Source organism: Martes martes (assembly GCF_963455335.1).
Source record: "Martes martes genome assembly, chromosome: X".
In the NCBI taxonomy this organism is placed as follows: domain Eukaryota; kingdom Metazoa; phylum Chordata; class Mammalia; order Carnivora; family Mustelidae; genus Martes; species Martes martes.
Genome location: NC_137897.1, coordinates 106768541 through 106781628, shown reverse-complemented (window position 1 = coordinate 106781628; position 13088 = coordinate 106768541). Strand labels below are relative to the sequence as shown.

The 13088-nt window shown below is 44.3% G+C and overlaps 1 protein-coding gene across 1 annotated transcript in view; it reads right to left on the bottom strand.

Moving 5' to 3' along the window:
* Positions 1-13088, bottom strand: part of LOC308337488 (adhesion G-protein coupled receptor G4-like) — a gene marked incomplete at both ends in the record, with an annotated part of 72139 nt that overhangs the window by 18251 nt on the left and 40800 nt on the right. Inside the window, 3 exons of the mRNA XM_080795580.1 lie at positions 4046-4326; positions 6740-6818; positions 10050-10318. Coding sequence (XP_080651706.1) covers positions 4046-4326; positions 6740-6818; positions 10050-10318 — 629 coding nt within the window. The remainder of the gene's footprint in view (positions 1-4045; positions 4327-6739; positions 6819-10049; positions 10319-13088) is intronic.

Sequence of the window (13088 nt, the reverse complement as noted above, 5' to 3'; positions counted from 1 at the left end):
ACATGGCAATAAATAACTAATACACACGCTCTTTGGCACAATTACACCACGTAGAAACCATAAATTTGGTGCCCTCATTTTCCACTGCCAGCCCTGATTTTGTCCTGAAAGGGGATCGAGAGGGGCTGAGGGCATCCATCAGCAGCCCTGGCCATTTCTCATCCCCTCTCTCTAAAATATCTCCTCGAGAGAAAAAAAGTAGGACTTGAGATTTTCCTGATGGTAAATGCTCTGAAGGGCAAATTGGATCTCCTACAGCTTGGGTGTGGAATTGGCAGAAATATCTCCCATTAACAAAGCTTTTCCAGGTGCCTCAAACTGAAACTCATCTTTCCCACCTCTGAGGTCCCATGGCATTGTTTCTTCTATGAGTTGCTATATGTGGCCACAGTCTCCTTGTATTGCCCATCTCCTCACCCAGCTGTAAAGGCTTGTCATCCTCATATCACTTCTCTCTTTGCCTCCAGTACTATGTGGCAGCTCAACAGATGTTTGTTGACTTGAACTCCAAGGCACTTGAGACACGAACTCTCAGTTTTTTGCAACCTTTGTATTATGTTCTCGGGCCTCAAAATCTTTCTTTTGACCCAAGTGCAGTTTGCAACCCTTTGTTCTCTATATAAGGTTCAGCTTTCCTCCTCACCGGTCAGTTGTGCTGAAGTAACTGACTAGTAATGGGTCGGAGTGGTCCTAACTCATTGCAAGTTGGGCATGAGTCAATAGTAAATGTCCCCAAAGCTCACTTCAGCTAGGGCATCAATGGAAGTCAAGAATGTTGGTTGAGGCAGGTAAGAGTATCCTGCCATCCTGACCCAGCTTGGCCTTTTCTCCCTACCAGCACAATATTCAGGTTGGGAGACTTCATTCTGAAATGATGATGACAAATCGAAGTATTCAAGAATAGAGAAGACTTGGAGTGGGAACACAGGGTGGGGAGAGATGGTAGCTATAGTTACAGATGTGAAAGGGCCGGTATGAAGAGGACAAACTAGGTAACCGAAGCTAGTGTTTACTAAGTAATGATTATGTCATAGGCATTCTGCTGCTAGTGTCATTTTTATAGTTGAGAGACCTCAGAGTTCTGGAAATCTAGTAACTCTGACTGAGTCACGGGGCTAATGTTGAAATGGCAGCCTCAAGACCAAATGCAGGCAGTTTGGCTGCAGAGCCCAAGGTCTTAACCACTGCACTGCACATTCTACCCTCAGAAAAGGGGGACCTGGATAAGATGCAGAGCAGATTAGAAGCTACAACGGTAATCGTACTACAATATATCAGTGTATCAAATCAACACGTTGCACCCCTTAAATTTACACGATGTTAAATGTCAAATATATTTCCATTAGGCAAAGAGAGAAATTGAATGCTCTGCGTTACAGAACAGTGAGCTCTCCCTATCTGGAAAGTTTCCGGTAGAGGCATGTGACTTTCTGTCCCTCGAGGGGAAGTTGGATTGGGAAGATCTTGGGTCCCCAGCCTCAGCCCTGAGACTCTCTGATTCCAGGTAGGAGGTAACAATCTGGAGGCTAAACGGGATGACATGTCTCTCCCCCGAGGGCTTTATCTCCGTGTAACCGAACAACGGTGGTGATGAGTTGAGCGGCGCTCACTCCTTCCGAGCGGCAGCCACCTGGAAGGGGGTGCAGCAACCTGGTGAGAGCAAACCCCAGTCTCGGAGCATGTCAAACTCCCCCAGCTTCAGCAGGATTTCCTGCATGGAGTTTAGTTTGTTCTCAGACTTAAAGGTTATTATATGAATTCCAATGAGCTGCCTGCCAGCTCTCCCTCTCTGCCTGTCAGCCTTCCCTTTTCCTTCCAATAACAGATTGATCTGCTTACTCACTAGCACACAGGCATGAGGGAAGATGTCAGGTTTTTGTCACCTGCATTTTTATTTCTGCAACCCTTCTTCAGAAATGGCTCACTGTGCACAGCATTTTTTCACACCTGACCACAGGGCAACCCCCTTCAGCCAGAACTGCAGACTTGCCACCTGTCTTTTAAACGGCTCATTCGTTCACTTGTCCCGTGGCATTCTTGCTCGGAGTGCGCATGCGTGCGCGTGCGTGTGCGAGCGTGTGTGCGTGTGGTAACTTGAGTTTGAAACTCAGGACTCTGCAAACCCGCCCTCTGGAGGAGGGCACCTTCTATCTTGTAAGGCAGGACTAGGAGAACCAGAAACGCTTGGTGCTTGGTTGCCGCAAAGTGGATCTGACAGACAGACAGCTGGGCTCTGTCCATGCGGGATCTGTGGGACTTTGGGCTTAGTCCTCAGGACATCCCCCGCCGGATTCCGCTTCGAAGCCACGGAGGCTTCCTGCTTAGAAATCACTTTCCCTTTCCACCTCAGGAATGGAGCCCTTGCTTTGAAGACGTCCTTCCTCCCTTTGTAAGCCTTAAACTGCTTTGCTCTCTTGTTCTTTCGGCAGCTTCCCCGTTATCCCCTCTTTGCACAGGGTGAGTGGGTTTCTCCTCAGAATTAGTGAGCAGACTTACTGCTGAGGAAGAAATCTGCCCCGGGGATGTGGTTCCTAATCCACTCCTGCACATGTTCTATACCCGGGCTTTCTGTGCCTTTTCACATTCCAATCAGAACATGCTTGGAAGAATCTGGTGGGACAGAAATTTCGGCTGATACACTTCATTGCTCTAAAATGAGATGGTTTCTTGAATCGAAAGACATGAGAGCAAATGTTATGCCTTATTCTAGATTGCTGCCCTATCTCCCTGCAGCACCCTGCAAATGCCTGCCATAGAGTAACTATACACCAATTCATACTTCCCAAGGTTCTGCAAGGGTTAATAACGATACGACAAAGTGCTCTGAGGCTTTTTTTTTTTTAAATGCTTGGTTAAAACAAATTTTTTAAGGTTTTTTTTTTTTTTCCCGAGCAGAAGTTCTCAGAACTTTCACCATGATAATATAGATGGTGCCATTTTAAGAATGGGGGAATATAGTTTGCTGCGTCTCCTGAAATTCTTTGACCATGGAACTCTTCTCTTGCGGGAACATCCTATGGACTACCAATGGCCTGGAGTCTGGTAAAGGGGTTTAGTGAGTGGATAAGTAGTTTGGAGCACTCAGGGAGACCCTAATTCAATGCACTGCTCAAGCTCCTCCCAGCTGCCCCAGTAGTTTAAATGAACTGGGCCAAATTTGAGGACAAGAAGAGCACGGAACAGAGCCTGACACTCCCAGGAAATCATTCTGCATGCCTCTTCCCCTGAAGATTTGTAACAGGCAAAGTCAGGTTAAAATGAACATCAACAATGAGTCAGAGGTGTATTAACCAGACCCCTCACTCTTACTGTTTGTGACATCTTTGGCCTACCACGCAATCACCTACCACATCACTATCATTTCCTTCTTTCAGCAGAAAATGGGAATAAAATGAAAGAGCTATAGAGACATTAGCTTACGATCATCTAATTCAACCAGCTGTGGCGACTTGTCCAAGGTCAGTTTGGAGCAAAACCCAAGACTAGAACCTTGGCCTCTTGCCTTGACCCATGGCTCTTTGCTCTTCATCTTCATTCCTTTACGACCCTCTAATTTCCTAGCCTGGCTCCTTCCCACGATATTTGGATCTCTGATGTAGCCAGAGTCTAGGGGGGTCAACAGTTTAATGTTGACCCCCTAGTTTAATGTCCAGTAATTATTGTGTTCGATGGGATCGTGCACTTCAGAATGTCAACACAAGTGCGGACCCGAACACTTACAAGAACCATGTGGTTTCGGTATGCAGAGTTCAGTATTCTACAGTATTCAGGGAATACTGTAGAATACTGTAGAAAGTATCACCAGCCAAGGTTTGATATAAACATTGCCAACTAGCTGGAGTTGAGTTGGCTCTCTGGGCTCTTGTCTATATCCCCAAGTAAGAGTGAGCTCATTTCATGACGTCCGAACATCTGGGTAATGTTTCCAATGGCTGCCTATCACTTGATTGATACCAGAAGCCTCTTGGAGTATCTTTTCCAAAGCAGCAAAGCTTTGGTGGGGAGCTCTGGCTAGCCACAGAAAGGACAAAGAAGCAGAAGTTACCTTGCAACGTGTTGAAAATGGCAAAAAGATACAAGAACAAAATCCTTACAGGTCCCCAGGCAAAAAAAGCAAACCCCCAGGTGAGGCCAAGTAAGAACGTCAGGCTCATTGTGCCTTTGAGGTCATGCAGGATCGTCTGCCGCCGAGTCTTCCGGCTCTGGGAGTTCATGGAATTCAGCTGAACGAGGACAGTGCAGAACATGGAGAGATTCAGTAGAAATATGAGGCAAAAATAAGCCACAACTGAGGTGTAAAAGATAGAATCGTCTTTAATCCAACAACTGCAAGAGACAAGGAAGAGAAGGCCGTTGTGAGGCAGAGAAACACACATGTGTGTTTTTCAGTGAGACCCTGAAGATCACCTTGTCAGCTTTAGTTCACCTGAGAGCATCTGCACCTAGAGAGAGGGACTGCCTTGACAAGAGTTCACGCATGCTCACTGGGGGCAGGGTGGGGCTCAAACCCCAATCTCCTGAGCCCCAGTCCAGGGCTCTTTCCAGCGCCAGAAATCCTAGAGGATATGCAGACACTTCTCAGTCCAATTCCCTGGGAGGCTATTTTGTTCCTCAACAGCAGAAAAACAAGTGATGTATTTTCCTCCAAAGTGGATCTTCCCTGGCCCCCACCCCCCCCCACCCCTGTCCCGCCCCACCACCTTACACCTGAGCTTTGGTTTGCAGGGTGAATTCTGTTTTGCATGATAAATATCACAGTAAAAGGACACCAGCAATGACTGGCTTTCCTGAATGCTATGTCAAACAGTGAAGAGATCATCAGTGTTAATGATGTATATTTTAAACCTCGGTTTGGTTTGGACAACAAAAGGCAACCCTGGCCACTGGACTCTTAATGGCTCTACCATTTCTATTAAAGAAGAAATAAGTGATGATTCCTATGAATAGATATCTCATCTGATACATTTCCCATGACTAGAGGCATTACCTCTGAGTTTTGAACAGGGACAAGCTTGCCAATTTAACTCTGTGTCAACTTAGCCGAGACCTCTTGTTTAGAACCAGGAAAATCCGTTGCTATCGTATTGTTCACGCTGGTGTGGATACTTTCGTGTGTGTGAGTTTGTGTGTGTTTGTGCACACGTTGGGAGGGAGTGAGGGAAAAAAAAGCGTTGAATTTCCCTAATAAAGTCTAATATTTAGGATTCCCTGAATATCATCTTCAGCCTTAAAGGAGGCTATAGAAAACATTTTAAAAAGGGGCAGTGCTGGTGTATGTTTGGATAGAGAATCATCCCTAAGACATATTGTTAAGTAAGGAACAGTGTACATCTACCATTTGGATAACAGAGTGTCTAAGAGAATATCTATACAGATCTGATTGTTGGTAATAAGAGTTGCGTCAAGGAAGAGAGACGGTGTGGCTGGGGGTTGGGAAAAGGGCTTACTTTTCATCCTCTACCCTTTTGTGCGTTTGAATTTTGTACCATGTGCGTGTATTACTTCTTCAAAATATAATTACCCAAAAAAAAAAAAAAGCTCTTAGAGCACTCTGCCTCTTACTAACCAATTCACATATGAAAGGGCTCTTTTCAGGAGGAGTGGAGTTGGTTTTGTTCTGGTTTTGCTTTTGCTTTTGATCTTTGAAGAAGAATCACCAATACGAAGGCACTGGGGGCCCTTTATGCCATGGAACAGCGAGGAGCAAGGACGGAGGAGGAGATGAGAAGGAAAGGAAGAGAAAAGAGAGAGAAAGGAAGAATAACAAGAAATTATATAATTAGAAAGCACCTGCTGGAAAGGACAATATAATTTTGACCCTCCAGAAACTCAACTCAACACAAAAGACGGAGGAGTCTGGGGGGCGAGACCTCCCACATTTGATTGCAGTCCAACGAGAGAGGAAATTTGTAGTTAACAAAAAACAAAACAAAACAGCTTGAGAGGCAACAATAAAGAGAATGGATCTGGGTAAGTAAAAAACAATCAGAAGCATGAAAGGAAAGCACGCTATCTAAAGGGCTACATAATAACTAGCTATGCACCTATAAAAGAAGGTTCTGGAGAGATAAAGAAGAAACAAAAGAATAAAACAAAAGATGGCGAACACAGCATAATGTATAAACTTGTCCAAACGCTAAGTTGTACACCAGAAGCTAATGTAACATTGTGTGTCATCTGTACTCAAATAAAAATAAAATAAAAATTTTTTAAACACCCAAAGAAGAGAGGAAAACAAGGCTGAGCCAATTTACAAAGGAAGGCAGTGGAGTCTTCCAGCGGAGACTGTTGTTGATGGTGGAAAATGTCTTCCAACCATCTCCCTATTTCCTTACGGTGCTCGCTACAACTCCTCCCAGGTTCTGTGAGCTTTCTAATCGTAATCACGGCCCGTTATGTAGAACATGTGGAACAGGCCATATGCTGGACATTTTATATATGTGATGTCATTTTAATGACACACTACATGGACAGCAAGCATTATTGTCCCCCATTTTCCAGTGGAGGAAATGGAAGGAAGAGGTAAAGTAAGTTGCCCAAGGTCACACAGAGCCAGTCACCTAACCGTTATAGGAGTTCGACCGTGACTGTGTTTAAGCCAAAAAAAGGGTGAGGCTGAGTGCCCCCCCCCCCGCCACCGAGCCAGTGTCAAGACCAAGCCACAGGTCAGAAACACTCCCCACCCCTGAAACCCTGATCACCACATCATCACCTGAGAAGCAGAGATGCTGGTACTTACAATGGAGTCGTTGAGCTCAGAGTTCCATACAGATCTTTTTTCACACACAGTGTGATCGCCACCATGATCCCCGGGATTCCTAGAGGGAGAAGCAAGCCAAAGCCATCCTATTAGGAAGTGGGAGAAGTCCTGATCATTGATGGTGAGCCCTGATACACCAAGACACTGTTTAATTGAGCCACAGATGTGCGGGCATCAAAATACCATTGTTTGCAAAATGTTTGTGAATTTTCCCAAGTTAAACATTTCTAGGAGTGCTCCAATCTGCTAAACTAAACAGCATGCCAAAGGCTCCGATACAACGCCCACTGGTTATTAAAAATAGCTCAAGTGCCAAAAAATCAACTTGGCAATAGAAGTATCTAGTTCATCGTAAGAAAGGTTCGCATCAAGCATTTCTTCCCAGATGATGGGCTGCCAATTCTTTTCTCCTTTCCGATAAAGCCCCTTAGTTCCCAGGATCTTTTTGTCTAGGTCACCTTGGAGGAAGGGCACAGGCAATCAGCGGCAGCCTTCAGTGCTTTCTGACAGGGGGGCTGTTTCCACACTCGTTACTGGTTTGACATTTTGACTAGATCGACCAGTTAACGACCGGTCAGTTCAGCCAGACTATAATAAAGCAATCAGTTCTGTCAAAGTGGTCAAACGTGACGTGAGTGTAGACACGGGATTTTAAAAATCCAATTGCGTGTACATTTGCAAAACTTTCATGATTTCTTCATTTCTAAAAATGTATTTCTCCTCAACTAAGAGCATTACACCTGCACACGGTTTAGGGGTTTCGTAAGATGCTTTGCAAGGCTGTTCTGAATCCCAGAGTGCCAAGCATCTTGAAAAATCCTCCACTGTCCTGTTCTGTGAGAAACAGGACAGTCCCATCTGATCTGTATATCACACAGTTAGCACAGGGCCTAGCGTGATGTAGATATTTACAAAAATACCTGTTGAAAAAAAAAAAAACCGGGACAGACCCATAAATAGAAAGAACAAACTAAGGGTTGCCAGAGGAGAGAGGATGGGGGATGGGCAACACAGGTGAAGGAAGGCGGGAGGGGCAGGCTTCCAGTCCTGGAATGAGTAAGTCACAGGGATGGAAGGCGCAGCCTAGGAAATGTTGCGAATGGTATCTGTAATGGCGCTGTATGGGGACAGTTTGCAGGGAGCACGGCAGAACGTGTAGATTTGTCCAGTCACGATGTCGTACACCTGAAACTCATGTAACACTGAGTGTTAAAAAAGGTTTTTATAATCTGTTGGAAGCCAGAAAGGAGGGATGGAGGGAAGCCTCACATCTACAGTGGGAGTTGTGAGGTGGTCCCCAAGCTGTGTTTACCCTTTGGTAATTAACAAATCAATCCATAACCGGTTACTAAACAAAAAGATCCCCTACTGGTTATGAAAGAAAAAATGTGGACCGATCAACTGCCTTGGACAGGGATTTAAATACAGGAGTAAAACCTTTTCAACAGGTTGCCTTGGCATTAAGAAGACAGAACTTCAAACATAAGCAGATGCTAATGTTTGTTTTCCTCGCCCTTGATTGCATTAGTTTAATATTTAAATGTTCCGAAAGTCCCCTTAGCAGGACAGCTCTGCAGTGACTCCCTGGTGACCTTGCAGGTACCCAGTGGGCAGAGCAGGCAAAGGCCGGACTAGCAGGGGACCTGAGCTTGGGCAGAAAGCCCGAGAGCCAGCACGAGTCGGAAGAGACTCCAGGAGTGTGAGGAGGTGCGGAGGCTGTCCCCTACTCGCCTCTCCATCTCCTCCAGACGCTGTCGTGAGGCAGTTTCTTGTCCCTCCCAGGTTCAGGGGAGGTGTGGGGCTTTGCACCCCGCCCCCTCAGCACAGAGCTGCAGAATAGAAAAGTGCAGAGCTCCAGCTCATAACCGGCTCTTTGGCTACAGGGAATCCCTCAACTCATGTGGCAGCCATCTGTTCCCTTTTGTTTCGGTGTCGTTCTTTTATAGTGTGGGGGACAAGGACTTGGGAGCTGGCGCCTTTAGCTACTCTTCCGTTAGCTGGATAAGAAAGCCATCAGCCGAATCTGAAAGCAGCTCGTTCCATCTGGACTGGTCCAGGCGGTCAGGCCTTGGCCTTGACTTTGGCTTGGGTGTGTCCTTGACACTCCCTAGGTTTATCCCACCTCCAGGTTTCAAGTCTTTGCCTTCGCTGCTGCTCCTTGCACCCCGGAAAGTGTGTGTGGAACGAGATCAAGAGAAAAAACTGAGCCTTGGGGAACCCTGCCACTCGGGGAGCGAGTGAAGGAGGAGGGGACTGAGAAGGAAACCAAGGATGAGAGATGACAAGGTGGAAGGAAAGCCAGGACCGAGCGTGATTTTCAGCCCCTTTACAGTTAGCCAGATGTGGGTTATCTGCTTTGGGGATTATTCATGAAGCCTCTTCAGCAACATTTTTCAATCTCCCGGTTGACTTGAGATGAGGGCTGCCAAGCACCGGAGTGTACTGACTGCTTTGGGCTCCGTGTTTCTGATGGATTGCAAAGTGTGCTAAAACAACTTTAGATTATGCTCTGCTTAGTATTTGCCTGTCTCTGCTCCCCACATTAGCATGGATAATAGCACTGACTGTGTATCCCGAGAAAGCATGTGCTATGTTAATGAACTCATTAAAAGGATGAGGAGCTAATTGGGAAGCTATTGTCTTCACAAAGGCAGTGGAAGATAAAATCTATCCTCGCATGGATCCTGTGTCCCACTTCATATACGCCTCCTGTGTCTCCAACACATACTCTGAACTCAAAATCTATTTTGAACAGGCAAAGGGGGGTGAGGAGCTGAGCTGACCGTGGCAGAAATACAGGACAGCAAACCAATGAAGAAACATTTAAATTAGGGAATTGTCATGCTGGCTTCCCTTCCCGGCTTCTTCCATCGGGGAACAGTCACAATGACCACCATGGGGTGTAGTGGGATTAAGGGTGTGTTTGGCCCAGCACCCCTCCGCACATTCCAAGTCCTTTCCCTGTCCCTTCAACAATATGGTTGCATCATAGAGGTTACGTGTCCAAACTATGGAGCCAAATCTCTGGTTCAAATCCCAGTTCTGCCACGTACCAGCTGTGTACACTTTGGCAAATTACCTAACCTCTCTGTGCCTCAGTGTCCTCACCATGAAATGGGAATAATGATGAAATCCTTCTCTTGGAAGTATTGTGAATGCTGAATAAGGATGCAGCGTCCTTACTGATGATAATAACAGAATTTGGTTCTGAATACTGTGTCTCATGAAGCCGGAATTAGAAATAAACACAGGCCTAAAACAGAGACATTAGACAAGCAGATATCCTTACCCCAACCAATGAGACAAAATTTAAGGATATAATTGGGGACGTATATGTTGAAGACTCTGACGAGAGACAAGTACATGTGGACCCCCTCTAGGCCCATCCAAGTCAAAGAGACAAGCAGGAAGTAATGGAGGGCCACCGCAGCTGTGACACAGAGTCCGGCTTTCTGAAATGATGAGGACCAGGAATTGACCAGAAACGTCAGGTTTAACATCAGTAGTGCCATGCACAGGTTGATCAGGATTTTGGAAGGATGATCTTTTCGAAGTTTGCTGAAAGAAAAGGCACCGTGTTTGGTTAGGTAGGGTCTCTGGTTTTAATGAAACATTGCCATATCTTATCTGCCTGAGAAGTGAAAGAATAAAAGAAGTGCCTAGGGGCACCTGGGTGGCTCAGTCGGTTAAAGTGAAACAGCCAACTGTGGATTTCAGCTGAGCTGGTGATCTTGGGGTCGTGAGATTGAGCCGTGCATCAGGCTCTGCACACAGGAATCTGCTTGAGATTCTCTCTCCCTCTGCCCCACCCCCACGTTCTCTGACTTTAAAATAAATAAATCTTTTTTTAAAAAATCAAAGAAAAGTAATATCTATTAAAATTAACTTGCTCACGGACTCCTGGGTGGCTCAGTGTGTTAAGTGTCTGCCTTCGGCTGGGGTCATAATCCCAGGGTCCTGGAATCGAGTCTTACATTGGGCTCCTTGCTCCAAGGGGAGCCTGCTTCTCTCTCTGCCTCTGCCCCTGCTTGTGCTCTCTCTCGCTCTCTGTCTGACAAACAAATAAATACAATCTTTAAAAAAACTAACTTACTCATTTTACCTTACATGTAATGGATTTTTCAAGTTCCCCACCCTTTTTCCAGGTAGAGTCAAAGTATCCTAAATACCATGACCTTCACTAACAGTAACAATAGTAGCCTCTCTGAGCTAAGCAGCACCCTTTTTTCTTTTTCCTTTTCTTTTTGTATTTTGGGGAGAAGGAAGGAAGGAGTCTCCTGGATACCACCATTGTGTTATTACGCCTTCAGCAGACTTGGGGCTGGATCCACTTGTTGTTTCTTGTGTTGTTGATTTTAGTCCTTCTGACAGGTGTGAGGTGATAATCTCACTGTAGTTTTGATTAGCAGTTCCCTGATGCTGAGGGATGTCTCAGCATCTTTTCAGATGTCTGTTGGTTCCCTGGATGTCTTCTTCGGAGAAATGTCTGTTCATGTCTTCTGCCCATTTTTAATTGGATTATTGTTTTTTGGGGGGTGTTGAGTTGTATCACTTTTTTGTATATATTTTTAAACTATTGAATTGTTTTAAAAGTTTATTGCTTTTTTTAAAAAGTAATCTCTATCCCCAACGTGGGGCTTGAACTCACAACCTTGAGATCAAGAGCTGCATGCTCCACTGACTGAACCAGCCAGACGCCCCAGTTTTTTTTTAAGATTTCATTTATTTATTTGAAAGAGAGGGAGATCACAAGTAGGCAGAGAGGTAGGCAGAGGGGGGGGGGAAGCAAGCTGAGCAGAGCAGAGAGCCCGATGTGGAGCTCGATCCTAGGACCCTGGGATCATGACCTGAGCCAAAGGCAGAGGCTTAACCCACTGAGCCACCCAGGCACCCCACCCCAGCTTTTTTATATGTATTTTGGATACCAACCTTTTATTAGATATATCATTTGCAAATATATTCTCTAGAGGGAATATTTTCAAATCTCAGAAGGTTCTTTTATTCTTTCTCCCATTCGATACCCCCCGCGCCCGCACTCAACACACATGGTAGAAGTAACCAATATTCTAACTTTTGTCCCCATAGACTTAGCTTGGCCTGTACTTAGAACTTCATATAAATGGAACCATGCAGTATGCTCTCATCTTTTTCTGGCTTCCTTTTTGTTCAACAATATGCCTGTGAGGTTTGGATATTACATTCCGTGTTGTACAGAAGAAGTCCATTCTTTTTTACTGTTGTGAAGCATTCCATTTTATGAGTATACCACAATTTATTCATCCAGTCAACTGCTAATGTGCATTGGGGTTGTTTCCAAATTGGAGCCACTACGAATGAAGCTGATGTGAATATTCTTTTTTTTTTTTAAAGATTTTTACTTATTTAATTTGAAAGAGAGAGTAGAGTGAGAACGAGAGAGAGAGAGAGCACGAGTAGGGGTGAGGGGCAGAGGGAGAGGGAGAAGCAGACTCTCTCCACTGAACAGGGAGTCTGACATGGTCCTGGATCCCAGGACCCTAAGATCATGATCTGAGCTGAAGGCAGATGTTTAACCGACTGAGCCACCCAGGTGCCCCTGCTGTGCATATTCTTGTATATATCTTCTGGTGGACATATGCACTTATTTCTCTCTAACAGTGAAGTTTCTGGGTCAACAGATAGATATGTATTTATCTTCAGCAGGTATTGCCAAAGAATTCTTGGAAGTATCTGTGCCATTTTACACACCCTTGTTGGCACTTGCTCTTGTTAATACTATTAATTTTAGCCATTCTGGTAGGTGTATAGAAGTGTAACTGTGCTTTTCATTAACACTTCTCTGATGAGTAATGATGTTGAGAACGTTGTCGTATGGATATTAGCCATTTGGGTAAGGATTAAGGTTAGGCATGGATATCCTCTTTTGTGAGGTCTCTTTCAAGTTCTTTGCCTACTTTTAATTGTATTGTCTATCTTTTTCATTTGTAAGAGTATATATTATTATATAAAATTATTATAATTATTAATTTATTACATATATTATATAGTATATAATTATATAATTAATAATTATATAATTATATACTATATAATAAATGTATATTATTTATATAATTATATTTATATAATGTATATTAATTATATAATTATATACTATATAATATATAGTATATATATAATATAGGTAGGTAGATAGATAGATACTCTGCATGTAATCCTTTGTCAGGTATCAGCATTGCAATTATCTTCTCCCAGTTTATGGTTTGCCTTTCCACTACCTTGATTGTGTCTTTTGGTGAAAGAAGTTTATAATTTCAATGAAGTCCAATTTATCAACTTTTCCTTTTAT